General features: G+C 32.7%; 1 protein-coding gene across 5 annotated transcripts in view; it reads left to right on the plus strand.

The window, feature by feature from the left end:
* RYa-R (RYamide receptor) overlaps positions 1 to 17,419 on the plus strand; it is a 173,737-nt gene that overhangs the window by 140,168 nt on the left and 16,150 nt on the right. For all 5 annotated transcript variants that reach the window (XM_070635054.1, XM_070635053.1, XM_070635057.1 and 2 more), the window contains 3 exons: positions 15,659 to 15,727; positions 17,097 to 17,146; positions 17,288 to 17,319. In XM_070635054.1, the coding sequence (XP_070491155.1) occupies positions 15,659 to 15,727; positions 17,097 to 17,146; positions 17,288 to 17,319 (151 nt within the window). The remainder of the gene's footprint in view (positions 1 to 15,658; positions 15,728 to 17,096; positions 17,147 to 17,287; positions 17,320 to 17,419) is intronic.

Below are 17,419 nucleotides of genomic sequence, written 5' to 3' on the forward strand. Positions count from 1 at the left end.
CAACGTTAATATTGACCATGCATCCGTAGTATGAAATTTTTGTGAACTCTTTTAATTGTAATAGTTGGATTGTCGCTGGTTTTGTGTCAATAATCCGTTGTTGTTTGTAGCAGGTGTTTGCATCCATCATCGAAATGCTTTTGTACTTGATATTTGAATGTGAGCAGTCATAAGCTTCAAGTGCGTTGGTTTCGTGGAGATGAGTGACCAGATAAATGATCCAAATAATTGTGGATAGTTTCATTTTGTTGTAACTCAATTGCAAAATTAATTTTAATCTTGAAATATTTTATTAATTTTGTTATTTATTTATTTCACTAAATAGAGTGTGTCTTTACGTCCGAAGGCTTTAAGAAATGTATTAAAAATGATGAGATGATTTGAAGTCAAAGGGTTTATATTAAAAATATTTGTTTGCCTAATAGTGCATAGATTGCAAGAGATTAAGTGGTATTTAATGAGAGAGAGTTCTATTTATATTAACTTGTGAGCATAATTTCATGCGTTTGTAAATAATTAAAGTGATTTTATATTTGTGTGTGCTGTTTACAATAAAAATGTAATCTATTAACATTTTGTTTAAGTTATTAAAAACATAGGGTCGATTTAGTTACAATTTAAGTGTTTTCTTTGTTACGATCATTATGGAAATGTAATTTATTATGCATCATTTCATCAAAAGAATTTTTTATAGCCTTCATGTGTCAAATTTTTAATAGGTCAAATTTTAATAAATGCATTTTAATTTTGATTTTATCATTATTATTTTTGTTAGTTAGAATTGTCGACATCTTTTTGAATTCAAATTGCTACCATATGGATTTACGCTTATAAATGCGCTTATGCCCGTTCTGTAAACCTTTAATTTCCTTTATTTTTTTCTTATAATTTTTCCTTTCTTATAATTTTTTCCTTTTTTAGTTAAATGAGTATGAATAATTTTATTTCTTTCTATCTTTCAAATTTATTTATTTCTTTCCTTTGTATTTATCTCTTTCTTTCTTTTATATTTATTTCAATCTTTTCTTTTCATATTTATTTTATTAGGTAAATTTTAAGGATACTGAAAAATATTAATTTACGTTTTTTAATACTTTTCATTAAACTTAAGATTTGAAACTAGTTTAATTATTTCATTCTCATCCTCACAAGTTCCTTTATGTGGGATGGCTAATATGCCTCCTCTCATCTTCACAAGTTCCTTTATGTGAGATGGCTAATATTCCTCCTCTCATCCTCACAAGTTCCTTTATGTGGGATGGCTACTTCCTCACTGGCTGAGTTCCTTTACAGGCAGCGAAGGCATGTGCACGTATTCTTCGGGCTTTATTTTATTTTTTTTATTATTTTATTCATTAATTTAATTTTGTTTACAGAATTTTTTCTTTTTCTTGGCCATTATTATTATTTTTGGGAAATTTTATTTATACATATATTTTCATATTTTTCTCTCATTATTATTTTTTCTTTTATTATAATTTTCTTTTCATTATTATTTTTCTTTTTATGCATTTCTATACTTTTTGGAGGACTTAATCATTTCAATATTTTCTTTTATTATTCATGTTAATATTTCTGTTAATTTCATTTCTATACTTATTGGAGGATTTAATCATTTTAATATTTTTTAATTCATACTCGTACTTTTGTTAATTTTGATTGTCATATCATGCTAAATTTGTTATCATTAGGTGAAATTTCATGATTAGTTTATATTAATAGTAAATTAGTTGCTTATAAGTTTCTGGTTAGGAATTCCCTTTTTTTCATTTTTAATTGATTTTAATCGATAATTTTATTCGTCATGCCATAAAACTAATCTATTTTGTTAATATTGTAAGGCTTACCATCCTTATAAATTATGACTTTTTTATATTTAATGTGAATCCACTAGAGTTAAGTCTCTCAAGAACAGTTTCTAAAGTGTTCAAGCATTCTTCATATGTTTTACCAAAAATTAAAATATCATCAATATAATTGATGATTTTCTTGTATAGTAAGTCATAGAGAAGTTGTGAAATTGCTTTAACTAGTTCAATATTTAACTAGTTCGTCTTTGGTGCCATTTTGCACTCTAGTATGTGAATAACACTTACAATTAAAATAGAAACTTAAAATATGAATGTCATTTTTTGCGATTGGAATATCTTGATATGCTAAAATGAGGAAAATTGTATTGGCTGTATGTACAGGGTATTATTATACCTGCATTAAGTAAAGATTCTATTTGTTGGTCTAGGATTGTCTGCATGTTAAGAGAGATTTTGAATTGTTTCACAAGGACTGGTTGATAAATTGAATTCTATTGCATTTTGAAAGAGTTTTGTTGGTGTTATGAATTGGTAATACAGTTAAAATATCTGTAGAAAATTTTCAATGTTATCATATGAGTATGGTAGGTCGGTAATTGATGCTACAGAGCATTCGGGAATGTCAAGTAGATAAAGGGTGATATTATTTTTCTTAAGAATATCTTGTTGTTATTAAACAACAGTGATGCGCTGTTTAGAGTTTGCATACCGATAATTCCATTTAAGTTTCCAATCTGAAGGCAATTATCGTCTACGACATTAAATGTAAAACTTATGCATGAACGTTTATTGAAGTATACCGAAGATACTTGACCGAGAGTTGTTACGGAGTTTTGTTGAGTACTAAACCCTTTTAAGTCATAAATCAGATCTTTGGAAATAATAATGTTGTTCCTAAGAATTGATGACTTACATATGTTTGTTGTACTGCCGGTACCAACAAGGAAAGTGTTTTGGCCGTTCTTGAAGATATTGAGATTTAACGTTATTCCACATCTGTTTGTTATTTTATTATTTTCGTTGCTAGTGTTTAAGTTTCGACATGCATGTGAATTAGGATTATTGTGTTCAAGGCATGTAATTGAAATTTTTGAAGTGGATTGTTTTGGTAAATTAGGATTAATTTCAAGTGGTTGTGCGTGAGAATGAGAATTTACGTTAGAATTCTGTGATAATTGAGTTTTCTCTGTGTCATAAAAATTTTTATTTTTGTCATATGTTATGCATTGGTTTTGGAAATAATTTATTGGGATAATTTTATGTTTATTACAATCATCCTTAGCGGCATTTTTGACATTAATTTTTAATTTTTGGTTAAGCATGCATGGGAAAATTTTGTTCATCAATTTGAGAATTGAAAGTGCATGAGCATTGCTCTTGATCGAAAGAGATTGCGTTACAATTAGCTTTACGATTGAAATAATTTATGGGTTTCTTATTTCCTTGGAAGTTTTGGTTTTTATGAGATTTAGAGTTTATATAATTTTGATTATTTTTGAAATTCTGATTGTAAGAATAACGGGGATTGTGGAAATTTCTAAAGTTTGATCTTGGTTCTGATTTATTAAATTGGTAATTGTGTCGATCAGTGTAATTTTTATGTCGTTTATTAGGGTTTGAAGTTAAAACAAGGATTTTATCTAGTTTTTCTTCTATGTTCGAAGCAATGTTAATATCTGCAGAATCAACTAATTCCTTCATGATTTTTTCAATTGATTCGTTTTTGTACGTAATGGCAATTGAGCGATAATGTGGAAGCAGATTATTGAGAAATGTACGTTTGATGTCATCTTTGAAGTAGTCCATAGATAAGACATCATTAGTAAGTTTTGATTTGAGGTTACTCAAATTAATACGGAATTCTTCAATGAAGTTTTGGAGTGATTGATCTTTTGTCATTTTAGTATTATTGATTTTTGCTCGAAACTTTTGAGCTGTTTCAAATCCAAAGAGAATATCCTCTATAGATTTCTTGAAATCGTCAAAATTATCAGTATTTGCCGATTTAAGTTTAATATAGATAGTAGGAGAAACTAAATGACATAAAGTAAATTGAAGAATTTCGGTTATTTCTTCAGGTTTATCTAAAGTTCTTACGACATTTTCAATATTATCAATAAATTGTTGAAATGAGAGGTACGAGCCCTCGAAAGGTTTGATTCTTTTTATCAACAATTTTTTATTGTCTTCCATGATTAATGTCTTAGCTAAAGATCGATCGAGCGAGTCTGAAAGATTAGTTCTATAATCTTTTAAAGAATTATGTATTAATGTTTGAAAATCTTCTGATTCGGAACTATCTGAATCAAGATCTTGTAAATTTGGTGCGGTTGCTTTAATTGGAGTTGAAGTAGATTGGAGATTACCTATTTGTTTTTCATTTAAATTTACAGGCATGAGTTTGAGCTTTCTATTGGCTCTTCTGACTGCTTTTCTTTCCTCAATTAATTTTCTTACTTCTTCTCTTTTTTTGAGCACGCTTTAAGGAATTATTCCTTAGATTTAGAAACATTTAATTTTATACTCACCATTGGTTTCGCATCTTCACATATATTCACTTTACTTATGGGCACTTAGTTATTATTTTTCACACCTTGCACCATTAATGTAACACTGGAAATATGTAAAATAAAACTAGGCGGGTTCTTTCTTAGTTGATGTTTATTCTTGACATGGTTGTAACAGACTAACTAAAAATGTTCTTAACATATCGTAATATATACTTAGTGCGTATGGTAGTATGCGTGTAAAGTCAAGTGTCAAGTGTTACAGGGAATTTTGGGACATTATTTTGGATTCTTAACAAGAAGTTTGGTCAGATGACTTAGGTTAGTGCCTGTAAATGCCGTTATAGTGCATTTTGGAGTGATCAGGGAATTTTGGGACATTATTTAGCATGTTTAACAGAAAATTTAGTCTACTGACTTGGGTTAGTGCCTGTAAATGCCACTGTGGGGGCATTTGAGATTGATTTAAAATTTTTGTGAATTAATCATGGAATTTTGAGACATTATTCAGCACAAATATCAAGTATTTTTGCCAAATGACTTCATTTAGCCCCCAAAACTCCCATCACTTCCCGACAATCCCCCTTACCTTACCTTGTTGCTTCTTCTCTCCATCAATTTTCTTCTTTCATACAAAATCATTGCCCTGTGCAAGCCATTATGTCCGTAAATATGACTTATTGTTGGCAACGTAATCTGAATACATAAGCATGTCTTTTTTTCTTTCGGTCTACAAAAGAAATGTTTTGTATGTTACAAAATATATATGCGAAATATTCAATTGATAGATTGCAATGGGATAATCAAATGATGGAATAAATGAAGCTTTATTATTGTGAGATTTCCTATTTGAGGTAGTCATGACACGGTTATGATTAGGTTTGGGAATTTTTTGTGTATTGTGATCAATTTGGGATGATTTTTGGGAGAATTAAGGCCAATTTGGAAAATTCAGTTAAGAAAGGTTTGCAATTTAGTTGTATTGTGGAAGATTTAGGCATTTAGAGCAGAATTGGTTCTTGAAGAGGCTGAAGTTTGATTCAGGCTGAGTCAAGCTTAATTAAACTTACTTGAGCTAGTTCAGATTGCCTCAAGCTATATCATTTTGACTCATTTTGATCCATACTGGCTCATGTTGACTCAAATTATGTCAGGTTGGCTCAAGCTGACTTTTATTGGCTCAAGCCTGACTCTTGTTAGCTCAGGCTACTCTGGTTGGCTCAAACTGACTCTAGTTGGCTCAAGCCTGACTCTGGTTGGCTCAAGCTGACTCTGGTTTGCTCAAGCTGATTCTGGTTTGCTCAAGCTGATTCTGGTTGACTCAAGATGACTCTGATTGGCTCAGGCTGACTCTGGTTGGTTCAAGCTGACTCTGGTTTACTCAAACTGACTCTGTTTAGCTCAAGTTTGACTCAAAATGACTCATTTTGGCTCAGTTAGACTCAACTGGACTCAAAAGTTGTTCTTGTTGACTCACAATTGATATGTGCGGTCAGCAACTAAGCATAGTAATGATTATCAATTTTCTCTAACCAGTCATTACCTCCAACATTACTAAACCACTAAATTAAACCTCAAATCAATCAAAACAGCTCACAATAATCACAAGGGAATCTCCACTTAATTGACAGTTTGCTTCTTATTTTCTCTTCTTTCTATCCACCCCGATCTCTTTATAATAACAATAATCAAGAGATCAATTTTACATAATTTAGATTGTAAAGGCAAACAAACAAACAGAAATGAAACAGTCACGATAAAGTCTAACAAAGGAGACCCACTGTTTGTATTGATTTGTTAAAGCCATGAATGGTTGAGAACTGAAGCGCAATGATTTTTTTGGTGTGTGCACATTTTTGGGTATGCTGAATGATTCAATAGCAATTGCTGTTTTGAATATTAATGATGTTTTGTGAATGCATAGTGATTTTATTTCTTTAAATGGTGATTTTTTTTTGGTGCTGATTTTGCATGGAGATCAGGAATTAGATGTGAGATTAGTTTTGTGAAATTTTTGCGAGGATTGTGGGAATTGGAGCTGATTTTTGGAGATTTGTGAGGAATTAAAGTTTGAAATTTAAGGTAATCAGAGTAGTTAGAGGTAGTCAAAGTCACTCCGGATGATCAGATTAGCTCAAAAAGTCAGAAAATCTTGGAATAGTAAGAATTATGCATTCCCGGGAAATCCCGGACCAGGTTCCGATATCGAGAAAATATACTAAGAACAGGCTGAATTGTTCAAAAAAGAATTTGCTCGTTAAGCGTTATATCGTCAAGAAGTCCAAGTAGTCAGAATAGCCAAGAAAGTCAGAATATCCTGATATGCTCACTATAGCTCCGAATAGTCTCAAAGGCTTAGTTAAGTCAGTACCAACAGGGTCGTCAAATTATCCATTTTTGATTCGAATAGCTCTGAAAAATCAGACCAATTTTATGTAGACACAATAGCCTAGTGTAGTTGAAGCAGCTCAGAGTAATCAGTAAAGCTCGGATAAGTTAAGATAGACTGGAATACCGATCAAAATGCCCTGTAGTACCGATATTGAATACCGGTATTTCAAACAAATCAATGTGGTATTGAAAACTCTAGCTATACCCAGTGGTTGTAAGAACAGTACCCGGTAATCAAAGCAGTATGTTGAAGTTAAATCAGTCCAAGGTAGTCAGAATGAACATATACACCAATGGTAGCCTGGAATAGTCAGAAGAACCCCTCAAACATAGTTATTCTAAACCGACTTGAACTCATACCTTCTTATTAGTACCGAACTCACTATTTTACGCCATAAGAATTAATCAATTAGTGGCATAAAGCTCAAAACTTCACAAAATCCAATTCATACTAAATTACGTCTCACATCTCAAAATAATCTTAATTATCCTTAATAAATCAGGCAACATTGTCAACAATAAAGTCTCAAAATATATTCGAATCACAGATGTTTACTCAGTTTCCTCCAAAAAACAAAGCAACCAATTAAGTCAGAAAATATTTTTACATACAAGGAAAAATCAACTCAACAGCTTCTCAAGCTTTTAATGATTAAACATCAACACACGCGCTTTAAATTTTCATTTTGTGATTCAATTACATAAATCAACACATGTGAGTTTTCGTTTATTCTTTTTCCGATTCAATTATTAAGCTATTTATGAGAATATTTTATGTAATTTATCCTTCATTTATTGAAACAATTGTGCCTTAATACTTTCTGTGAAATTTAACAAAACTTTCATTTGAGACGACATTATTGAGATTAAATTTATGGTTTTAAGAAGATAAAGGACATTTAAGTCGTATCTTGTTTTATTAACAAGCAATATATTATGCAATATTATTGTTGCTGTACCTTTTTCCTATATGGCTCTCCTTTACATGATGAACAATATGTTTTATCGATTTTAAGTGATCTTAAATCTTGTGTGGAGAGAATTAAGCCATGAATTGTAGCTAATTTGGGATTGGCATATGCAAAATTGTAGTCTGAAGTCTATCCCAAGTAGCACAATGCAGCGAACTGCATTTTTCGCCATGAAAATGAGTCTAAATCAGTCAATACGATGCTGTCAGGTCAACTTCTTGCTTACTCAAACAAGCAAAGAGAATAAGATGTGGTCTTTCTGTAACATGAAATCATGTTCAGGTTATCTTATATTAGTCGTTTTGAAGCATGAAAGGACACTCTTTATGTGTTATGATTAATACGACGACGAAGCGGTATCCAAGCAAACACGGCATGCTGTTCGGGTATACATATAGAGTCGAATCAACATTATCGTACAAAACACGTGCCGATTTTAAGTTCTGTGTAAAATTGGAATGAGTTTTGTTTCATTTATGGTGGATTCCGTGGCCTTGTTCATCTTATAGAGGGATGAGATCAAGACTGTAGTTTAGCGGCGATCAAAGAAGATAGTAAAAGTGCTTCGAAAAGAGAATTTATACAAACTAGGCAAAAGAACCATCCACATAGTCAGATTCTTTTATTGTAACCTAAGCTTCGGATAGGAACATGGTAACATTAAGTAAGTAAGTTAGGTAAAAGTGCTATAGGTTGACTATTGATACATCGAAGATTTAGTAGAAACAACAGTTCTTTTAGGATGTTTAGTGCTAAATTGTGACTTTAATTACCTCCTTTACTGAAAGAATCAATTTTAATCTATGATTTCTGATAGAAATCCCATAAAACTAGCTATATTGCTGACAATCACTTGCTAATTCTTGATTCCCAGTGCAATATCAAATCGATAGTCAGTTTTGGAGTTTTGGACCTACATAGATTCTAAAATTCTAAGTTCTAATTGAGATGACATGTTATTGAAACTTTCTTAGAGTCCTGCTTACAACAGCATTAATTCATCAATATTAAAGCAGAATTGATTGGACTCCAATGTAAAGGTGCCTGCACTAGAGTCCGGACTCCAAAAAAGTGGCCTTTGTAAGTCCTCCCAACTCTGCCTTAAAGACAGTCATTTAGTATCCAAAACCACTCCATTCAATCCAATATCCACGCAAAAAAAAAGTAAATTTCCCATCCATTCAGAATCACTTTAAAATTCACCAAAAAACCATCCCAAGGTCATTGACATCATTATACCATTACACTATACTTTACATCACAACACAAACCCATTCATTCATTCCAACTTCTTACCAATAAAGCAATGCAAAAGAAGAAAACCCACAAAAGCGAATTCCTATAAAGTCACGAAATAATTATTACAGCAGAAAGAAAATAAAGCCGAATACGAATATGATAATAAACAACAACATGAGCAGCAAAGCGTCAGCAGCCGATACAACAACAACAAGCTGAGTAAAGATCTCTTTGGGTAACGTGAAATAAAAAGTAAAAGTGAATTTCCGTTTCTTCTTCCATGAAAGATTTTTTTACGTCACACTGATTGCATTTACACGACGACCGATCATGATGATGGCAAAACCTTACTAGCCAATTTCAAGTTTTTCACTTATTTCTTTCTTCATCTTCGATTTTTCATCCTCTCGAATTTATTTTCATATTTTTTTTTTATCGAAATCGCTATCCAATTTAAGTGGTGATGCGGTGCTGAGAAAAATGTGAGTTTGGAAATGGTTTGGAGTTTGATGGGTGTTGAGGTGCATTTTTGAGGGAATCTTTGATTTTTGGATTTTTGGGGTATTATGGGCTGCGATCTGCTGTAATTTTGCCGAGACGCTGCTGTACTTTTCTAGTTTAATTATTTTCAGCATCCCAGCAGTGCCAAACTTAGAAATGTCCCGATTTTTTTTTCCAAAAGTTTCCCGATATTTTGCGAAAATCCTCTGGCCACCCTAGGCATCTGGGGAATCTGGAACATGAATTTTTGAAGGAATTAAGGATACAATTCTGTCTCAGATGGACAAAAGTTCATTATAACCAAATAATGTCAGAGCAGTTTTGCACCTTACTGGTGGAATAAGTAAGGTGATTGGGTCAAATTAAGAATGGTAAATCCGAAGGTCGTTGGTTCAAATCTCAATCATATCAAAATTTGTTCTATTTCGAAAGTGTAGATCCAGTATAGATGCTTCGACAGTTTTAGTGTCCGAGATTAAGCCTGAATTTGGAGCTCTGGGCAACATTAACTTAATGAATAATGGCATAGACTTGAATTTGTGCAAGATACAAACAGAAGAGAGCTTACTAAATTTACCTAATGATTGGATTATTGATAGAATGGATCAAAAAATGCCTTTAAGGTTCCGTAGTGCGTAAAGTTTCTACTAATCAATCCTAACGACGTGGTTTAAATCATAGGGAAAATCTACATGAATTGACATGCTGTTCTAGTAACGTCAACTCGATTTTTGTGATTCCGCGACACAAGATCCCGCATCCCGGGTTTGGAAAAAAATGTAGGGATCTCGGGATTAAGATTTTGTCCCGGGATTGAAATTCCTACTTGATTCACATCCTACAATGTGTTTCTAAAACACTCCTTGGTGTACATCCTCAGGGTTTGTTATTTACCGCCTAGTATTAATGGGATGAACATGAACTACTGGATTTCCGCATGACGACGTCTTAAATTGCAGCATATAATCAAAATTGAGCACGTTGCAATCTGAAAAAGCTCTTCTTAATGCAGCTACTAATAATCCACCAGCAAACCTATAAAACTCAGTCATTCAACACACGCGTCCAAAAATTTCCCAACAATCTCACCTCTTTTTTCTCAATAAATTGCTATTCACAAAATGTATAAAAATTGCAAGAAGATGATGTCGGTATGATACCAGTATGATATAAGCGCGGCATAAGTTGTTCCAGGAAATTCTCATAGCATTCCAAATGCGAAAATAATATTGCAAATAATCCAATCGGTTCAGATCTTATAAGTGCAAAAAACATGCAAAAACTCGTTAATAGTGAAATGAAGAAGTGCTTTCAATAAATTTTTTAAACGTAAAAAGATTCACAAATGGAATGGTGAGATGCACATAGAGTCGAGAGATATAGATTTGAATAGAAATAGTGAGAGGTTGAATAATGTTTGCGGTTATCTGAAGAACGAGAAAAAAAGTGCTCGTATAAATGTAAGCATTTAGTAATAAATGATGATGATGCTGTTTACTTTTTTCTTGTGCCTCGATTACAGCAATTATAGGCTCACATAATTGTGTGTATCTATGAATTTTCATCCTATCGCATTTCAACAAAACTGTAATGAACATTATGAAGCGGTTCTTATTTTGCTACATTTTGTGTTGATTTTATGGACATGATGTTTTTAATGAGAATTTTCTTTTGGATGAACTAACAGGGGCTAGGTATTGAAATTTTTGCATAAATTATTGGCTTTGGTCTAATAATAGCTGTAAGCTAAGCATAGCAGTGATCAAAATAATTTGCAGTCTATTAACAGAACATAACTTCCTGTCCGTGCAGCATAAAGCTAGAAATTTTAAAGGCGATACAATAATCCCGTTGGTCATATGTAGTAATAATTGTGAGAAATTAATGCTTTGTGTGGGTTTTGGATTGAGGGAAGATTTCATTTGAATTTGTAGCTTTGGCCAGAGTCATACTGCCTAGCACCAGGGCTTATTGACATTTCTGCAACATGTGACATCCATGATTACTGCTAGGGAGGCGCTATGTCACTGTGTTGATAGAAAAACCTTCAAAATGATGATAATTTGTCCTCAAAGCACTGACTCGACTGTTTTCTCACAACTTAATGGCAACAAATGAGATTTGCCGCGACATGCTGCTTGCCAAGTGTAATATTACAAGATCTGAATCTAAGCAGAGATTCCTAAACCTCTATAAATTTCAAGATAGAAAGCAGGAAGTCTTAGTCTCTGTCTTGAGAACCCTTAGGTGTACATCCAATTTTTAATTCAATCCCAGATTCAATCACGACTGTTTTTTAGAAATTTATTAGAAAATGTTTGAATGCTGCACACATTGGTGAAACGCATCGATTGAAATCACACAGAGCATACAGTTCATTGCATTTCCAAATATTTTTGACTATACAATATTGTAAATCGATTCATAAGCTGCCCATCACTTTACAATAATCACTAAGAAATTCTCCGTAATTGTTAAAAGAAGCCTGCAGCATCCAACCTTCTGACATTCTATCCACCTTACTCTCAGAAATCTCTAACATTTATACAACACAATTTCATTGATTTCCCAGTGATTTCCTTAACATTTCCTCTTAATGATGACATTGATGATTTTGGTTAAAGCTGTCTATTTATGGACGAAGAAGTTTTGCTTTCCTTTTTTTTTGTTGTCGACACAGACGTCTTAATTAGATGAAGTTAATTAGAACTAACTCAATTATTTCATGTCCGTGACACATCAGCAGTGTGTTTTTTGGCTGTGAGTTGATTAATTAGTTGGATTATGGATTATGTTTTTGGGAGCGTGATGCTGATGATGCTGAGTATGGAAATATTTTTTTGTGGGGAATTTGAGGGTTGTGTGGATAAGATGGAATGGTTGGAATGGCTGTTTTTGGTTTAAATGTTGAAATATTGAGTATATTGAGCCATACAAATGGATCGGAATTTGCCATCATGTCACCTTCACGTCTTGCAGTTAAGGCAGCGATTTGAGCAACCATGCTGATATGTTCAGGTTTGGGTACTCGTCTCATCAACCTTTTAACCATTCAACATCCAAAAAACTATCAAATGCTCATCAAAAAATTAATCACATTCTCCTATCTCAACACCAAGTCACTCTAAAATTGCAAAAAAACAGTTATACACAACTAATTGAATTTGAAGAGGATTTAATCATCTTGACCATCAATTCTATCCACATGTACATCTTCAAATCATTTAATTTCCATCAAAATGCACGAAAAATAATAAACACGCGACCACTGACGTTTGCTAATGAATCTTGTACAGCATGTCAAATGCTTCAAAATATTTACTCAACATCCGTGGCCTCTTATGCGTGGAATTTCCTTTATTCAACATTACATATGACATAATCGAGGACATAATAACGTAGAGTCATCACAGAATTTAATTTAATATGCGAAGATGAAGTATAAAAAAATTGATTTCGACGTTCGCTTTTTTTTTCTACAGCTGTTTCCTTACAATTCACGTCTTATTATCGATACTTCTTGCTGTGTGCATCAAGTGACTCCTCTCTCTTCTTCTTTATGAATGTCGTTGCTCATGTGGAATAAGAAGAAGAAGTGCATGATTGGAAGTTAGTGTGGGGAATAAGTTGGGGATTTGTGGGATTTGAGCGCATTTTTTGGAGGAGATTGTTGAAGATTTGGGAGTATGGGATAGTTTAAGAGCTTTCGGTTGAATTTAAGAACTCTCGGGTTGATAAAGTCAGAGAAAAGGGTCTTAATGCCAGCGTGATTCTCTCCGATGGACAAAAATACGTTAAAACCAGTTAAGGGCAACTTAAAGTCTAGTTAATGGCAAGTTCTAACGGATTTTTGCCCACTACAGTCTGGTTCGAGTCAGGATTGGACAAATCTGGTACCAAACTAAAGTTACGCTTGTCTGGGGTTACTTTTTTTGACGTATTTCACTCCATGTGTCTTTCTAGTGATTGTTAAGATTGCAATCAAGACTAAATAGTCTTTGGTAAATCTCTGGACTGTTTGGATAGGATTACGACCAGAATACCACAAGTTTGTCTCAATCTTTACCTCAATTTTATCTTAATTTTGAGAATTTGTTAGAATTTGATCACCAAGAACTCAAAGTAAAGACAGAAGTGTCCAAAACATCCAGTAGGATAGTCTCTACAAGTTAAAAGCAAGTATAAAGCAACAATGTTAATAACAATCAGCTCTTCTTCGATTTCTACATTACATTCACCATATTAAACTCTTTATCAAGCCGCACAACCCGCCATATGTCTCTTTGTGCCACTCAAACTTGTATCAACATGTACATTCACTACTAATCTTCCTCAAATCGACATCATCTTCGCAGAAAAACAAACATCAACTGAAAATAATTTTACAGCAGATAAATCAGTTTCTTCTTCGTCCATTTAATTGAGTCGTTTCAAAAGGAAAAAGTGAAGGTCGAGTATTAATTAAAATGACTATCCACTCATCCACCTGTTATTTTTGGCTAAAAATAGCTAATAAATATTTGAAAAAACTCTTTTTATTTTTTGAAAAGTCATTAAGCATTTAATTGACAGTGAAAGGTGAAATGTTAACAGCCATGCGAAATTTTTTTGGACTGTCGTAGATTGTTTTTTTATTTATGTAATAAAATGTGGAAGTTGAAGAGTTTTTAATTGGGCGGATTCTGTTATTACTTTTGGAAGATGAAGAAAATGAATTTTTGGAAGTGATAATTTAGAAAATGGGTGGGCATTTTGGATGGTTGGAAATATGAGATGAAGGTTGATGGACTCTATAATCAGGGATTGGAGTTGAGTCAAATTTCATGAATTTGGAATTGCGTAAATACGTCATAATTTAGTATTAATTCACAAATTAGCGATAAAGTCGAAGATCATTTCAATATTGTTTGATGCTGATCGAACGAGTGACTTAAAGTTGATACAGCACCTACATGGAAGCCATATGCAGGCCATGAAATCTCTAAGTTGTGTATGATTACATTATGTATTGCAAATTAAGATTTTGTGCCATTAAACCTGGGCTTAAGTTGAAATTTGGATGCTATTAAGTCAGGCAGTTGATGGTGAACATAAGTTACATGATAGAATTTTGAGTAGCCAACTGATTAATGGCAATGGTTAATGCTTAGTTCTAATGTATACTTGTCTACTGGAAAGTGATTTGAATGGCCTAATAGAGCATAAGAAGTCTATTATTTACTTCAGAGTCGACACTCGAAGTCGATTTGGATTTATGAAAAATGTATGAAATATTTGACTTGGGTCGGTTCCACTCCATTCAAAACTCGTGTCGTAGTCGAGCTCTTATTTACACTTACTTACTTACTTGCTTACTGCAATCATATTCCTATGTGGAGGTTAGGTTACAGCATAAGGCTTTCCATCCGACTCTGTTGCTGGCTCTGTCACCTAGTTTGTACAAAATCACACTTAGAGCTCAAAAAAACTTCAATTTTAATCCACAAAATATTTCTAAATCCATCAAAAATCTCCATCGATTTGCTTAAAAACAGAATATTCCAAAGAATGTCCATCCCTTGCCTCATTGACCCAAAAATTACTAAATTACTAATTTAATGCTGGATCTTAATTTTCGCAACGCAAATTTTGCCATTTATTTATTTGTAATGCTACGAATATATTTAAATAAACTGCGGGATGCACAAAAAGAAGCAAGAAATACAGCCACGAAAAAATTATGCAAGAAACTTTTGATTGATTACTCATTAATTGATGGTGATTTTTATTATTGAAAAATTATTTCACATTTAAAAGTCATTTTGGATTCGACTTTATGGGAGCTGTGGGGTGTTGTTGAGGTTATGGCAATATTTAATAGGTTTTGTTGATGAATGGAATTAAATTGAATAATTTTGATGAATTTTGAGTTGAAAAATTGAGGAATAAAGTTGATTCTAGTCTGTTCTCTTCGAATCTATCCTAATTGACAGTAATGAGCTCAAAAAACATCAAAAATCCACAAAATTACCCACCAAACCATAATCTATGTACATCAATAACTTCCAAAAATTCCCACGACGGCACCACGCTTCATTAAACAAGCATATAAAGTAATTAAGGTCTCTTAATCTCATTTTAATTAAAATTAAACTTTAATTTGTTGCTCGCAATAATTTTTCCACGCTTGGAAATTATTTTTACCTCCCCATGTGCATCATTATTAATCCAAAATCCACTTCTTCTTGTCTTATTTCAGATGATCAAAATGATGCTTGCAGTTGTCTTCGTCTTCATTTTTTGCTGGCTGCCATTCAACTTGTTCATGGTGAGTTCGATTATTAGATAAATTAAGTTTTTTTTACAATTTTATATGCGAAATTGCAATGTGGATGAGTGACTTTGTTGCTGCGTAATGAAAGGGAAAAAGAAGAATTTTTTTTGATGGATTTCTCAATGAAAAATGAAATAAAAATTTGTGAAGGGGGATGGGCTGTAGTGATGTTGTTTAATGTTTGTGAGGAAAGTTAATTTAATTTTGGAGTTTTTGCAGTTATGAATGACATTTTTGGATACTAAATAATAAATATTTATCAATACATAACTCTGATACGCACTTTTTTTAAGCATTTTAAGAATCAGGGGCCATATTAACCGGAATGATTTATACAGGGTAATTTGATCTTTAAAGGAAGTTTTTACATTAATCGCCATTTTCTAAAGATTCTCATATCCAGCTTAGCCCCAGTCCCTTTAAAATTTCGTCTCAAATAGCACAAATCGGTTATTTACTTAATAACTTCACTGACCGTACAAATCAATTGTGATCCATGGCCTCTTCATGCGTTTCATGCGCTGGTCCTTTTGCTGGCAACCTTACCTTAATTAGACTTAATTGATTGGAGCTTCAACAGGTTTACTTACAACATGTCCAGTCCAACAGAGTCGGTTGACAATGATTCTTCGTACGATCGATCAAAAATTTAGTTCCTATTCGGGGTTACTCTGACTTGGTGTCGAATTCGGTTTAAATTCCCCAGTCTGAAGTGAAATAGATTTGGTCCCGAGTTTGGTCTAATTCCACAATTTACCAGAATCAACATTTTCAACTTTTCAACGTTTTATCAACACTAAATTGAAGCCCAACCTCTATATGGAATCCATTTAGTCGCCAAATTGAGTCGACATTCCATTTGGTGTTGATAAATCTATCCATGAATCACAGACCGTTTTGAAGAGTTTTTAGTTCAGTTTAGGTTGTGCCTAAATTCAAGAAGGTTCAAGATTGATTACAAATATTTTGGGTAGCTCATCAATGTTCAATTGATTACCTAGCCATTACTATACTAAATGTAAAACCTTCAATTCTCAATGAAGAGGTGTCACTTTTAAGCCATAATTCAACTGATATTTTACGATAATTATGTACGCACTCAGATTTCCATCAAAAAATAAAATTTCTTATTTACTTAATTGCATCTGAATTATTACCACAAAAAAGAAATAAAACCTCCAATATGCATCCGCCAATAAATCATTCAATGTCATAGGAATCGATAATGAAATATGAAAAGAAGTAAAGTTCACCCAAGCAGTAGGTGTGGTGCTAAATTATATTCTTTATTATAAATATTTCAATAATCTCATTTAAATAATTTTTATTATTAATAATAATTTTTTGTTCATCACTTTCACAGCTCCTTGGCCCCGATGAGTCCACAGAAAGTCCGTTATTGCCATATTTATGGTTTGTATTAAAGCATCACAATTTTATTACACATATTATATATTTTCGCATATTACTGTGAACTAATGTATCTTTCACTCTATTTTCGGTCTTTCTTTCTCTCTTTCTTATATCCATCAAACTGTACGATCATTATTATAGGTTTGCATTTCACTGGCTAGCGATGTCACACAGTAAGTGGTTTTCTCATACATCCATTTCCATTTTAATTTATAGCTTCATACAATCTAAATTGCATAATACTCTAAAAAAAATTGTTGTTGATGGAATTAA

Source organism: Chironomus tepperi, unplaced genomic scaffold, assembly GCF_022539635.2.
Source record: "Chironomus tepperi strain 1889 unplaced genomic scaffold, CSIRO-AGI_Ctep_v1 contig_85, whole genome shotgun sequence".
Classification (NCBI taxonomy): Eukaryota; Metazoa; Arthropoda; class Insecta; order Diptera; family Chironomidae; genus Chironomus; species Chironomus tepperi.